The 15533-nt window shown below is 41.0% G+C and overlaps 2 protein-coding genes across 2 annotated transcripts; both read right to left on the reverse strand.

Annotated features, from left to right (window-relative positions):
- Positions 1 to 425: 425 nt before the first annotated feature.
- On the reverse strand, positions 426 to 5273 carry upf3a (UPF3A regulator of nonsense mediated mRNA decay). The gene is made up of 10 exons (XM_034574046.1): positions 5091 to 5273; positions 3889 to 3995; positions 3678 to 3784; positions 3409 to 3507; positions 3136 to 3246; positions 2999 to 3054; positions 2755 to 2913; positions 2507 to 2640; positions 1841 to 2129; positions 426 to 1662 (listed from the first exon to the last, which is right to left on the reverse strand). The coding sequence occupies exons 1-10, from the start codon at positions 5229 to 5231 to the stop codon at positions 1480 to 1482; spliced, it is 1386 nt and encodes a 461-aa protein (XP_034429937.1). The 5' UTR covers positions 5232 to 5273; the 3' UTR covers positions 426 to 1479.
- A 1669-nt stretch (positions 5274 to 6942) lies between these two features.
- cdc16 (cell division cycle 16 homolog (S. cerevisiae)) lies at positions 6943 to 15299 on the reverse strand. The gene is made up of 18 exons (XM_034574045.1): positions 15092 to 15299; positions 14897 to 14951; positions 14519 to 14616; positions 14265 to 14303; positions 13995 to 14135; positions 13642 to 13801; positions 13420 to 13514; positions 12794 to 12927; positions 12541 to 12620; positions 12375 to 12424; positions 12221 to 12294; positions 12000 to 12125; positions 10696 to 10848; positions 9907 to 9970; positions 9400 to 9461; positions 8420 to 8555; positions 7987 to 8077; positions 6943 to 7727 (listed from the first exon to the last, which is right to left on the reverse strand). Exons 1-18 carry the CDS (start codon positions 15137 to 15139, stop codon positions 7474 to 7476), a joined length of 1860 nt encoding a protein of 619 aa, XP_034429936.1. The 5' UTR covers positions 15140 to 15299; the 3' UTR covers positions 6943 to 7473.
- Positions 15300 to 15533: the final 234 nt, after the last annotated feature.

Genomic DNA, 15533 nt, shown 5'->3' on the forward strand with positions numbered 1-15533 from the left:
AGGAAGGTTGTAGGAAACAAGTCTGTACTGTTGAAAACCTTGAAAGTGATTGGAAAACACCCACAAGAACGCACACAATGAAAGTGTCGTTTTCAAGTGAAGTGAAGAAATGCACACTCAATTGTCAGGATGCACTCGTGCTGGCTTCCTGTTGATTATGACAGTTCATGGGAAAGAACCCTGAGTAAAAAAAAAAATAATTCAGTAAAAACTGAGAGCACCAACAAATCACATTAACCGTGCTCTCAAATGTAAATTTAAAGAGAAATTAAAGTCTGAGGAAAGAATTGTCTACAGCCACTAAATTGCTTATGAACTTAGTCACTGACTCATTTGTTATTCATAAACGTACTCCAGGCAGTGCTGCAGACAAATGCTGCCTCACCCAAACTGTCAGAACTACTGCAATGACTGACACACTGGTCTCTTACAACAGTAGAAGAGCTTTATTTTCTCACATTGTAAGGAGAAAAAACATGATACAAGAGGTATGATAGACAAATGTCAGGGCATATGCAAAAATAATAAAAGCCTTGTTAACTATTACATTACTTTATCAATATTTTTGCATTTAATTGACAGAATTAATAGAAAACCATGCAAAAGCATAAAAAAGTCATTGTTTCCACTTCTATGTCCTCAATCCTCCATTTGATTTCCAATAAATGCTTCATAGAAATGTAGAGAACGTGTTCTTCATGGCTCATGTACAAAGCTGACAAAACAAATTGTTGTTTATGGTGAATGACACCTGATTAGAATATGACAGACCCACTGTAATAAGACAAAGAGAAATAAAAATAAAAAGTGGGAAAATATGTCACCATTGTCCTCTTAATAAATAATTACTCCCTGTCATTCACCTTTACAGACAGAATTCCCCCATGTTCAATGATCTACATCCATCCTCTGTAAGTTCTACTTACATTATATTTCATTTTTAATAAATAACATCATCATAAAGAAACCAGTTTCGGGAGGACTCTACAAAGATTGGGTAACAGGTTGTGTTGCAGGGGGATGGGATCGGGATCATTCACCAGCAAACTGTTGATGGACACCACGAGTGAGCTTCTCTCACAGGGACACATCAAAAACAGGATGAACACTGGACCCCATGTGACAAAGGTTTGATGAAACAGGAAACTAGCGATCAGGGGGATTGAAAAAATCCATCTCGAGCATTTGCACGACGATCAAGATGACCAAATCAAGTCAACTGTTGTGCCATCACACATGATTGTTTGTACCTTTCTCACAGCATTTTAAAACTGTGTATTCTAAAGATTTAACATACAAATGTTCGTGTTCCAGTAAAATAAAAACATGGAGCACATTCACACTCATCTTTACTACAACAAACACTGTTGAAAATGACTTGTTTGCTTTTTAAGTGCTTCCCTCCCTCAATCAAACCTGTCACCATCACCCGAACAGCTGAATAACGGACTTCCTCTGAACGTCCAGACCGCTCACTGCTCATCTTTGCTTTTCTCCAGCCCCTTCTCCAGCCCCGTGGCCGCAAGTGACCACCTCGAAGCAGTGATCTGACCCGGGTTCAGGCGAGGTGCCCACGGGGATGCAGTCGTAGCCTTTGCACCCGGAGCTCATGCGCTTGCGGTTGCGCGCGCCCGGCTGATAGAGCTGCATGGCGGGACGGTCCTGCAGAGAGACAAGAGAGCAGGGACATGGGAGAGACAGGCAGCACATCATTTGACATATTCATACCGATTCGCTTTCTTAATTCGAAGCTCAAGGGCAAGGTGTCCGAATAGAAGTTTAAAGCGATTAGCCGTTCACCCCGCCCCCACTCCCACCTCATGCTCACCTTCTCGCTCACCTTGTCGGAGGCGTTCCTTCCGATTACCAGCTCCTCCCTATCCTCCTTTCCCAGCTTGTCCACGCCATCTGCACAGTAAGAGAAACCATGATGGGTGCCCCTCTTTCTTGGCCCGATCTTGGCAGTAGCCCTTCCCCCACTTGTCTCATCTTTGCGGCGCATAAATTTGTCAAACTCGTAGTGGTGCCGCTGTCGTTTCCTCTCGTCATCTTTCCCTCGATGGTCCTTGTCTCGCTGCCGCCGTCCGTGCTGCTGCTCTCTCTGCTCCTTGTCGCTCTCAGGCTGACCTCTAGTGGCCAGAGGGGAGATCGCATAGACAAACACACAAGGCTGTTATGAAAACTCTTGGTATCTGTTTACAGTAAGGTCTATGTTTTATATAACATACAGACATATTGTTGACATTTAAAACTATTTTGTGTGTTTGATAGTTAGCAGGTTTACGGAAAAACTGCTGGACGGATTTCAACGAAACGGGGTCAGGGAGGAACGCATAAAGAATTAAGTGTGGATTCCGGCGTGGATTTTTTCCCCCACTTTTTGTTAACATCTTCAGGGAGTTGGTATCGATGAGTGTCTGTTACTTGAAACATTACCACAGGTGTGTATGAAACTACTGTCCCCTGTAATAGAAACGTGGCCAGCCTCAGTGGAGGATGTCCTTACTTTTCTTTGGGGTCCTTTGACTTCATTTGTCCTCCAGCTTTCTCCCATTTCCCCCTGTCTGTTTCCCCGGTGTCACTCTTGTCTTTCATTCTGTCCGAATCCACATCGTCGTCTCTGTCACTCTTCTTCAGGAGCTGAATGTTGAGATAACACAGGGAAAGCTCCATGACTATCCGCTTGTGCACCGTTCAAACAGTCAGTATTCAGCAAACGAGCGAGAATGGACAAGATCCCTGAAGATGAGTTACCTTGATTTTGATGTCTTTATCGGACAATTTCTTCTGCTTCTCTGCCTCTTTTCGTTTACGTCTCTCCTCCTCTCGCCGCTTTCTCTTCTCCTCCTCCCTTTGCCGTTTCTTTTCGAGCTCTCTTCTCCTCCTCTCCTCTCTCTTCTCCTCTCTTATTCTCTATATGATAAAGCAATAAGTAAAAAATTATACAAATTTCAAAGCAATTTGCAGGTCATTTCTTTCATTTACTTTGTTTTCTTACCTGTTTCTCAATTTTCTTATTCTTGATGTACTCTAGCAGAGGCGTCGTCCGCTTGGCTGAACCCAAAGAAATGGAGTGAATTTGCAGAATGAAATTGTGTCACAGGACAATAATCATCTGTGCGTATGATTCTGTACCTATGAGCTCTCTGGTCTTGGCCTCTATCTCTCCCAGCAGAGTCTCAGGGTTGGCCATAGACTTCTCCTCATCACAGGAGTAATTCTCCAAGAACCGCTTGTATTCTGGATCTGAGAGGGTTTCAGGGCCAAGATGAAGATAAATTACAGCAAAATATGTCAGATCATTCACGCCAAGTTTCTGTATATCTTACATTCTTGAGGGAACAAGAAGTTTACAAGCTAAGTAGCACATCTACAGTACGTCAGGAGAGATCCTCAGGATTTCAATACCTTCTTCAATGCTTCCAGCTTTGGCATCTTTCTTTTTCAGTTTCTTCTTGGAAATCTTCTGGAAGGGGGCAAACTCTACGACCGCAGGATACTCCTGGCCTGAGTAAATATTGAAATTAAAGGCAGCTCCTCATTTAACAGACCACAACGGAAAGCTCTAAAATCTTGTAAAATAAACATGTTTTTGTTAGTATTTAGTTTAGCACAAACAAGTTACCACTGTGTGCCCACCTTCATGGCAGCATACTGGCAACAAAATACAAAACTACCTTTGTTGTCAATGAAGACATAGCCGTCAAATCGGTCTCTGAACAGCAGGATATCTTCAGGATTTTTGAAATTGATATATGCTCTGGAGAACAGATGAGGATAGAGACTACGGGGAGAGAGAGAAAGACAGAAAATGAGAAATCATAAACATTTTCATAAAAAGAGAAGGGCAACTGATTTTGCATCTTAAGGTTATAAAGGTTATCGTACCTTTGATCAGCTGGGAAGAATTCAAAATAGTCGTAGGATGGCAGCGGACTGAGCTGTTCTTCTAGTTGATCTTTTGACAGGTTGGGTGGGAGCCTTCGAATCACCACCTGCAACGAAGCATTTCAATATATTTCTCTATATGATATTTCTATAAGGAGGATACTTTTAGCCTTTCTGTTCTTTACATGTTGTCTTTTCCACATCGAACTGAGTTTCTGATTAGAGAATGACATGTGCTCTATGGTGAATGATTACTTTAATACATCTACTGAGATACACAGCCTGCAAACAATCTTTTCATTTTCTGTTGCTCTAAGGAGAACCAGGAAAGTCTTAAGTAACAGTAACCCTGTTGAAAGACACCTATAATTGGATCCTACATTGGTCTCCTTCAGTTTCTTCCATTCCCTATCAATTCACTTTTCTACCAGGGTCAGTGTACACTCACACTGTGCAGGCAAACATTTTCCAATCCTTTTGACCAGTACTGGACGTCTCAAAGTTTTCAACAGCACCAAATATAACAGGCTGGATTTTAGGGGATGGTGAGTAAAACTATGCACAACATATAAAAACTGATGGAACGAATAAAGGCAACTATTCATTCAGCTCAGAAAAGGATTGGATCGAGCTGAGACGGATATAAAACGGTCCGACAATGTGGAATAATACACATTTGAAATCTTAAAGCTACTAAGGGAAAATATCAGGGGCGCATTATATGTTATGGTCTTAAACAGAATAATATATAACTTTAAAATTCACAAAGGCAAAATGAACATTCGCAGACATCGCTTTGGGATCTATTTACTAGAAATATTGATATTAATTTGATATTATTTAATTGAATTAGAGCTTACAGTATTACTCACAAATACATAACACTTTGATTACTCTTTAAACACTGGGGGAAATGAAGATATGTGGTTCTAAAACTGTGGTACGGACAAGGTTGGTGACATGTTATGGTGATAATCTTTCGCTGTTTACTGGATTATTGTGGAACATTAACTGTAAATTTCGTTATTTTCAGAATAAATCAACCAATACATTAAAACAGTGTCGGACTGAAATGTGAGAAATGAGCTGTAGTGAGTTTCTACTGCCGCTGTCCGTGGTGCTGAAGTAATCCCACCTCCCTCCAGGCCTCCTCCTCCTCCATGTCTGTTTTCCATAATAACAGAATGCACTCGGCTCCCTACCTTCGTGAACACCTCCTTCTTCTCCTCCTTCTGCCTGTTGCCCCCGGCACAGTTCTCCTGGTCCCTCGGGATGTCCCTGAACTGAATCTCCACCACACTTTTGTCCTTGCCCACCGTCATCTGGTCCTTTTCAGACCGCATCTCTCTCCATCTCCTTCTCCAAGCCCGTGTTGTCACTGTGTTATCGCGAGAGTACATGTGATATCGCGAGAAGATCCGCGAGAAGCCCTGCTCTGAACTGAGTGTGTGGACATGTAAGATAAGATAAGATAAGATGAGATAAGACTTTATTAATCCCGAAGGAGATTCTTGTGCCAGCTTGCTCCAAGATCACAGTACAGAACAATATAAGTAGAATAGAATACAGTAAAAATAAAAAACACAGTAAAATAAATTAAGTCCAAAATACAAGTGAAGATAAAATCAAGTGAAAGTACAAATATATATGTAGTATGTTTTATCAAATGAATAAAACAATAAAAAGAAAATGTGCATGAGTTAATGTTAGTAGGTGCTCTCCTCCTTGTTGTTTTGAATTGGACTTTTGTAGTTTATAATTAAAGTATATATACATTTTTATTTGTATGAATTATGAATTATCGGAATTGTTGTGGAATAAAAAGTATGAAGTAGCAGAAAAGTATAAATAGTCTTAATTTTTGAATGTATAAATTCAACCAGGTCACTTTAGGATATCATCATATCTGATATTGCAGTTGCTCCTCAGATGTATTTGCAGCCATTAGAAAAATAATAAAATGCTCCATGTGTCCAGAAACGTGTCCATGCTGCTGCTGGTTCATCTTCACATATCTTCTCTAAACGGAGCCAAGAACGTGTTTTTGCACCACACACACACAGGACGTGAAAATGAACCGACTCCTATGCGTCCTGCCTTCCAGGAGCCAGTGTGAAGTGTCCCCGCAGTCCCCGGTGTCATCGCTCATGTTCGGACTCAGTCGTGTTGCGGAGCTCCGTGCTGCTCGGATCCGCAGAGGACGAGCCGCTGCCCGCAGAGCTCCAGGACTCCGGGCAGGAGGACTGGCTCATTGACCGCCCGTGGACGTCTCTGTAGGGGACTGAGGAGCAGATGGAAAGGAACCTGAATGATCCACGCTGAGCCATGAGGGCTGCGCACTGCTGTCTGTCCTCGATAGATCCGTTTACTCACCGCAGAGGAAAGTTTGCCTGCCGCCGCTGCTCTCCACACACAGCCGGGGTCTCTCCGGGGTGGACACGGAGCTCTTCAGGCTGGAGACGAAGGTGGAGCAGGTGTCCAGGTCCCGACAGACCTGGTCCTGGGTGTAAACGACGCCCGACTTGGATGGAGTGCAGCCCATTCTCTGCCAGAACGAATGTCCGGGAGGAAAAGGAAGAGATGCTGGAGCTGATGGAGGGGGATGTGATTCACTCCTCCCATGAGACAAGGATCATAACATCTGGGCTCCATCCAGTCCATCGCTGACAGACAGCTGCCCTTCAAATTAAAAGCCCAACAGGCTCAAGGTCTTACACCCCGTGCTGTGGTTGACAGGGCTAATTTATTTAATCACTCTATGTATACTATATGTGTTAAGAAGGGAAGTTCAGAATTATATCTTATAATTTAAAAAGGACAATTTGACAATTAATTGATTTTCATGATAACGAAAAATATTCTAAGCTTTAAAATATGTTCTTCATACAATTGATTTTGCTATTGGAAGAATGACAGACTCCAAATCAATCAAGAACTATATGAATATAACAAGAAGGCACTAATCAATTTGGTGTTAGACAAATTCTTATGAAGTGTAAGATTGACAATAATATGAAAATAAATATGACCAAAAAAACACAGACGTGCTAATTGTCTTTAAAGATAAATGCATGGTTTATTGTAGGAATTAACAAGAAATGCTTTCTCCAAATCTGCTTGAATGCAGCTGGCTCTTTATTGAAGGTGAAAATCCACAGGTTAAGCAACGCGCAGGCTCCTGCCACAGGCAGTAATAAGGGACTACAGTCTTTTAGTTGTGACATGAGATGAGCGGCGCTTTGCTCAGTTCAACCAAGTGTCAGAGGATCCCATCATCTTCAGGCTTAACCCAAGGTTCAGTGCTAAACCAAGAACTCAACCTCTGAACCAAAGTCTGCGTTAATTCCCCCTTTAAAGTGCATTCTTGCAGAATGAATATGATGTACAGCAAGTTGCTGTATAAAAAATGAATCCTCACATTTACTCATGTTCATAATGTTCTTGAGTTCTATGTTTTGTCACATACAGAAACGTCTAATGCACTAGAGGGGGATCCGCAGGAAATCTTTGGCGGAGGACAGGTGCCGACATCTTGGTTTGAATGCTGCTTTTGGGCTGAATACCTGTACCGATGACAGTTCCACCTCACGTGCTAGTGTCCGATAAGGTGTCTAACATGACGTCACTCTCGTACATGTCACACTCCAGGGTGAGAGAGAGTCGAAGAGGAGTCTCCAGCATCATCTTGTCCTGATTCGAGAGCGGCGTCTCCAAAGATGTGATGCTGGTATCTTCCAGTCTCGGCGTGGCCAGAGCGTCACCGGGCTCCGATGTGTTCAGCATCTTCATCAGCGCTGGAGTGTTCAAGCTGCTTCGCACTTTGTCATTTATGTCTGTGCCTTAGTGGAAACAAATGACATGCGTTATTGCCACAGAGCTGCTCGTTTTCAGTAGTTGAACGAAATCATGGTTATCTGTTGTGGTATCTAGCCCCACTGGAAGAGATAGGATTTGGAACCAATTTCTGAGATATCTGCGGCTATGCTCCTTAATACTGTAATTTGTGGTACTCATGAAAACAAAAGGCAAAGGAAAATGTCTTAGTAACGAAAGATAAAACATTTACTCTACTGAAACTGGAGGAGAGCTGTATCATACCTATATAGGCATCTGTGTCACCGATGTACATCTCTATACAGTGACCGAGCATCGTCACAGAGAAAGTGTCGTCCCTTTTCAGTCCTAGTGCCTGTCACACAAAGAAAGAAATATAACATTAAGATTTTAAAAGTAAAACATATTTGTTGAGGTAAAGAAAATCAACTGGACATTTTTGTTTAATTAATGATTAAAACAACATCTTATCATAAAAACATCAGTTTTAATGTTACAAACCTAAATTCACTCCTATTTCCTTAATTCCCCATTTTTAATGCACTTTTGAAGGTTCTACTCTGTTCTCATTACAGAGCTCTGATTCCCATGGTTACTCATGCTCCAGCTTGTACTGTCAGAAGAAGCCATCATCTCTCTGACAAATTGGGTCCAACAAGAACCAAACGCTTAAAAACTGAAGGAAAAGAGACTTTACTGTGTGAAAGTAGTCGATGGCGCTCTCGAAGTCGCCCATGAGGCTGTGCACGTATCCTATGGCAGCGTAGGTGGAGGCGTGCTGAGGGATCAACACCAGTGCTTGACGGTGGTACTCCAGAGCCTGGTTGTACTTTCTACAGAAACACAACAATATACACAATGTCAATGGATTAAACAGAATTTCAAACATGGCAGATGTGTGCAGACATGAAACAACACAGATAATATCATAGAGTGTATTGAAAGACTTAGATTACTGACTTCTTCATGACTGTGTGTGGAATGACAACAAACAGATCTGATTAATCAGAAACCACGTCATTTATCTGCAGAGCAGCAGCACTAGCAGTTTCATTAAGAAAAAAAATTGCTTTTTTGAGGAAATGAATGGTACAAGTGCAGTTTTTTGACAGCTGCGTTTAGTGCTTTTATTTTTTTTAGAATTTCAAACGAAATTTTCAAAGGTTTTGCAGCACATTTTCCATTTTTCACATTTCACATTTTTCATACAGCACATTTTCCGCTCAGTCAATCTTTTACAATTTGTTCCTTCAGCAATGGATCACTGACACACCAAAAGGCTTCACGGCGTATTCATCATGTATGGATGAATCCTCCTTTTATATTGAACTATTCAAACCTTTGAAAACACGTTCTGCAAGCACCTTATATTCACTGAGTGGCTGCTATGATAATTTAAGAAATTCGCAATGAGGACCCTACCTATGCAGAATGACTGCAAAAGAACAAGTGAGCATATCTCTGAAATTAGTTTGAAGGAGAAAGATGGATAGAAGAGGAATGAACAAATATAGAGGAAAATACACTTTCAATCATTCACTCAAGAAAAACACAGTACTGCTTGTATACGTGCCTTCTCTCAAAAGCTTCAAAAACAAGCCACTCTCCAACTGGGGGCTATTCAACGTCATTTGTTCAAATAGAAAATTGCAAAAATAAAGGAGGTTCAATACTCACTTCAGTTTCCGACACACATGACCTAAGTTGTTTAGCAAAGGCTCCCATTTGTCCACAGTGACCTTAAATATGAAATAACAAAAAACACTTTAATAAAATACAGAGATATGCTTATGTTTTACAGCCACGACAGTATTGTTTATAGCTTATGTGCGTAGGTGTGTGTGTGTGTTATGATAAAATATTTTCTGCGAGACAGCTTCTGCAGCAGGTTTTTATGCATCTGTGTGTCATGGACAGATTTTGTCACCACAACTGCATCATAACCGTGCAACTTGTAGTCATGACACTTTACAGGTGTTCAGCTGAGATCAGAGTAAAGATATGTGAGGTCTGACCCACTAGTCTCACGTAATAATGGAGTGAGGACTACAGGGTACTTGTGGTTTAGAATGTAAAAATGTCGATGGAGGCCATGGCTGGTGTGATACCATCCCAAGGTGCTCACTTTTTTTCCCAAACATGCATTTCAATGATACTTTAACAATTAAATAAATGAACAGTTACCTCATTCCCTATGGCTTTGATTTTCTCCATTGCGTCAAGAAACAGCCGCTCTGCAGTCTTCCAGCTAAAACAGTAGATACATGAAACATTTGTTAAAAAATTAAATATTTCACTTAGTGTGTAATCTGTGTCCCCTCAATCTGTGACTGCTCATTGATTAACTGTTTTTAGAATGACAGTACTTATATTTATGTGCAATACATATTTGCCTTGAAGTGTTAGTGCCAAGATTACAGAGAAAAAAAGTTATATGTCAGAGATGTTTCAGTCGTCTGAAAATAAGAGAAGCGAATCTTGTTTTTGTCATTCACAACACTGACAAATGAAACGTAATAGATGTGACTATCAACAGTTACTGTCAACATGATGCTTATATCAACAGAAAGACATTTAATTAATGTAAATGACATTTACATTAATGTGTGAGGTGATGCTCAGACTACTATACTGTAGAAGATTAGCTGCAGTCATTTAATGAGCCCGCTGTTTTACTGACAGACAAAATAAACAGTAGCAGACTGGGCTGCACGACCCCCCCCCCACACACACACACTTAAATCCAATAAAGAAATCAAGCTATTTTTCATTCAGCAATTACATTAGGAACACCAGCTGTGTATGCAGGTCAAATTTCAAAAGAGACTTCTAAGCCAGTTGCAACATTTATTGCAAACATCACTGCTGTTCCAACATTTGTTTGTGCTGCCAATAAAATGTTTACAACTTCTGTCAAACTGCAGGTGTACGTGTCATTGTGTGTGTGTGTGTGTGTGTGGCGGCGTGACTCACTCTCCATTTTGAAATGCGACCACTGCCACCTCGTGTATGACGAAGGGGTCCTCTGGAGCGATGCTAAGAGCCTGGCTGAAGAAACGCTCTGCCAGCTTGGAGTTGTTGGTCAGACCGTACTCCAGGCCAATGTAGAGCATGGGTAAGTGACACCTGAGTGGGAAAGAGCAGGAGACATCACGACCCAAGCATAAAAATCTGGGATTAGAACTCTTAAACAGTAATGTTGGCCTAACAATTTGTAATATTGTTTAAAAGCGACATTGGGCCACTAATAACTGAAACAAATGATAACTTTATATTGTTGCTCTGGAAAAACTAGGGTAAAGAAATGTCACATGTAAACAAAAATTGCAAAATTATCAAAACATTTCCAGGATAACAACATTTCATTTTAGCTGAAAATTACCAGTGTTTTATTAGATGAGCATTAAACTTAAGGAAAGGCTACATCCATGGCGGGGGAACATTTTTGGCAGCCAGCTCTATTCCATCATAAAAAAGTAAATGCTGTTATATTTCTGCCTGTCAATGTTTAATGTGCCAAACGTTGAGCACAAAATTAATCTGTCAAAGCACAATTTGTGAGCTGGTGAGTGTGGAAATGTGTAGTTTTACTGACCGACAGCCTGTGACTCCAAAATCTACATCTAAGCGTAAAACAACTAGTGTAACTATTTGGAGGACCGGCCTCATTAAATGAAAATTGTATTTTCTCAGGCTAAATTCTGTATTTATCTGGTGTTATTTGCCAAATATGTCAAATAACAATATTTTAGTATTTTTTTATATCAAAATCCATCTTGTTTGTCTTCCTGTAAAACGGTTTCAACGGTCTGATGATTCCTCCTGCACTGTACTATTTACTAATATTGCATCCAATAGTAATGCTTTCTGAAGTTATTAACTCTCTCGATATGATCTATAAATACATCAGTTACTGATGGTGTCGGCGAGAACAACAGAGTTGTCAGTTGTGACTTTACTATGTTGAGTCACTGTCAAACCTGGCGCAGGGGCGTAACACACATTCAGCAGAATTGTCCACTGTAAGCACCAATCAATGTCTGTGACATTTCCCTCCACAGATTTGTGCATTTATCGTAAATATGTAGAATCAATGAGCACTCTCACATCCGTTTCACTGGTTCTTTAAAGAGATGCACTGTTCTGAAGTTTCATTTGTTTGTGTGGGCTGAGACGACGTTTCACATGAAACCTCACTGAAGAAAGCTCTAAAAAGACTCACATTTGGACAGGTATATGGAATTAGGAACTGCAGGACGTGTCAATCATGCACCTACCCTTTCATCAGCTGAGCAGCAGTAAAGTAGGCAGCCATGGCTTGATCGTGCTCGCTCTCCACTGCAAATGAATGACCATAGGCAATCCATGCAGGGCCATACGTTCTCTCCAGGGTGGTGGCTTTGCTACAGGAGATATTCAATATCCAATATGTGTAAATGAACCAAAATGTGCGACCATAATCATACTCATACTTAATTTTGACCATACCAATGCATACCTAAGGTATCGCCTAGCGTGTTCGTTTTTATGGCCAACCATGAGATAGTAGCACCCAACAGCAAACCAGGACACCTGATAAAAAATACTGTTTGGTTATAATAAAATTGAGAATTAATCTTAATGGGATAAAGTGAATAAACTGCAGCACTTACTGGGTTGTTGGGATACAAATCTACAAGTTTGTGTGAGAGGTAGAACAACTCTGGAAGTGAAGAAAAACACACAAAAAGGTTAAACAGAGCAGAACTAAACACGTTTAACCATCGGTGTGATGAGCAAAAACCAAACAAAAAGAATTATGTGGCTGGTTGATTTTACCATTTGCTTTTCCAAGCTCCACCAGAGTTCCTATATGGACTGGTAAACAGTTGGCATGGAAGGGGTCTTTAACCATCACCCTGAAATAAAAAACAAAACAGAGTTGCATTTAATTCAATTTGATTTAGTTAGAAAAATATCTATATACATATTGAGGTAAACAAGATACAAGCTACCTTGTACAACCAGTTCTATTCACACACTTCTATGTACTTGCAAAACTAGGCACTGAGAAATAAAATTAGACACCTACATTGATGTAAGTTTGTAGCACATCTTGAAATCACAGTTATAATAATGCCTCTCTGCGAGAGACACCACTACATCCAAGTTGTCCTGGAGACCATTGACCATCTCTGGCACCACCAAATCACTGGGCTTGTTATACTGCAGAGAGAAGAGGGAGAGGGTGTGTGTGTTTGCATTAATGTGTCGAAAAGTAGGAGAAAACCAGGCAAGAATAACATTAATATACATTTAAATTAATATGAATTGCATACAAATGAACCCTGGAGCTTGGCCACACTGGAGAGGATTATGTAGTTGCTCTCTCTCTGCTCAAATTAAAGGAGGATTGAGGAATTGACTCAAAACAAAAAACTATGCCTGTGTTCATTGTAATGAAATATTGTGTCACAAAGGGCAATAATACAGCTAATCCCTGTGATTTTAAAATGATTTTGACAACCAATGGCGCAAAAATGAAGAATTATAAATGTCAGGCAACATAGCCAACATGCAGGTTAGTGTCAGTTCATTGTTGGTTTCCCTCAGATTTGTTAACAATGATAAAAGAGCACTGTCCATATACTTCAGTTAAATGATAAATGATAAATGCAATAGATAATATTTTGAGGACTCAATGCAGAGCTCCCCTACCTTCTTTAACTTATTCTCAAAAAGGAAGTGTAACAGCTCCTCCTCTTCCGCTGTGCACTGTTGACTCAGAGGAAGTGAGTCAAGGAAGTCTTTCTCTGTTGTAAAATGAAAAACATGTTCTACATAGTTTGCTGGTATACAAGTTTCTGAAATGGTAAATATAAAAGGTATCTGCAGAAAAGTAAAAGATCAGCGCACATCATCGGCACAGATCAGCCTCACCTTCCTGCGCAGTCAACATGTGGTGGGACGTTAAAAGGTCAAAGGCTTCAAAGCAGTACACATCCAGTTTTAAGGCCTCTTTGTAGCTGGAGGTGGCCAGAGGTCTGTTGTCCATGGCATCATAGATCTTACCCCGCAGGAGGGCGATGGAGCTATTGATCTGAAATATTTCAGAGAGGAGTGTTGTGCTTTGATCTGTTTTGGGGAGACTGAGTTCCCACCAAAGCAACATAGTAGAATAATGTTGATGACAGGTTTTTATCCAACAATGACAAAAAAATTAAATAAAAGAGTCCCCCAAATATTTAAGCTGTTCAATATATTTCAGTATTTCAGTGGCAGGCCACACTTACAGAGGCAGGGGACATGTCCCAATCCTTCGCTGACTCTAGCATCCCGCTGTCCTCCTTCAAACTCCTGTCCAGCAGCTTCTTACTAGCTGGCTCCTCCGCGTCCAGAATATCCAAGGCTTGTTGGAACTCTTTGGCAGCGTACTGAAAAAAATGAAAAAAAAAATATATCTCAAGAATGCATGATATCCGACAGGCTTCTCTAGACGATATCCTGCAACTAATAAACGCGTAGGAGAGGCGATGCAGTTGTGACACTTTTCATTTACTCACATGGCACCTGGCAGCAAGGTACTGACAAGCTCCGTACAACTGTGTGAGAGGAGACAAGTGTTGTTTCAAACTGGGGACTGACATTACGTAATCCATCACAATATAATTAAACTCATCTCGTTGCACAAACCAAACACTCACACTTAACCTGTCATTAGTACACCGCATTGAGTGCATTGTCTTTTATTCTGCTGTCTATGCATCACTGGAGCAGCGATTTGGATTTCAACGACAAACCAGGCTTTTCTCATTACCTTGTCCAGCTTTCGTGAGCGGAGAGCATGGGAGGCTCTGTGGTACTGTGAGGTCAAGTAAAGGCACTGAGCTAGCCAGTAGATGTCCTGGGGATCCTCTGTATAAACAAACACAGGGGGCAGATCCATCAGGCTCTGGCGTTACAGAGTCACGATCCACCGGCTACACATCAACACTGCAGCATTAATCTGGCATCAACACAGGGGGAAACTAAATCTATTTTCAGTGGCGATGAAGTTCGAAATAACAACCCAGAGAATGGAGGCTTCAGTAACACAACACCAGCCCTGCTAGCATTAGCTTTTCAACTTTAAATGACAGGTCCGGTTAATAGCCATCATACCAGCTAGTAATAAAACAGCATTGCAGTCACTCACCGTGGGAGAGAGACGCTATCTTGTCGGCCCAGAACAGAGCACTTTGATACTGTTGCTGGAAACACACGAAGAGGAGAGAGAGTCACTGCAGTGAGTTTATTTGAGACAGTTAGTCGCCACTAACGCCAGGTTCGCCCTCGCAAGCTAGCATTAGCCAGCTAACACAGAAACTCGTAAAGAACGTATTATTCGTACCTGGTCGACGTACTGACGCACCCGCTTCCGAAGTCTGTCGAGATTCATGTTGTGTTTTTAAAAGCCGGCACCCTGACTATAAGAACCGTGTCATTCTTAAGGGGGAACGGTGAACACGGACAGTGCTAGCTCGTTAGCTGCGGAAAAATCAAATCCGCGGCTTCTTTCTGCGCCGGGTGTTCTGCCAAACTGTGCCGGAAAGAAACTCGTCGTGGAGAAAAGTTCCGCATTGACCAAAATATATTTGTCATCGTCGCCCAGTGTTTGTCAAGCTGCAAAACAAACGTACAAATATACATATGTAAACATATTTGGATTTTTACTTAAAGATTCAGTGTGTAAGATTTAGTTGAAAGGGATCTATTGGCAGAAAATGAATATAAAATAATCCTGGTGATGTTGTCACTAGTGTTTAATCATCTAAATCAGAGGTCTTCAACAG

The sequence above is a fragment of the Hippoglossus hippoglossus genome, chromosome 21 (assembly GCF_009819705.1).
Source record: "Hippoglossus hippoglossus isolate fHipHip1 chromosome 21, fHipHip1.pri, whole genome shotgun sequence".
Classification (NCBI taxonomy): Eukaryota; Metazoa; Chordata; class Actinopteri; order Pleuronectiformes; family Pleuronectidae; genus Hippoglossus; species Hippoglossus hippoglossus.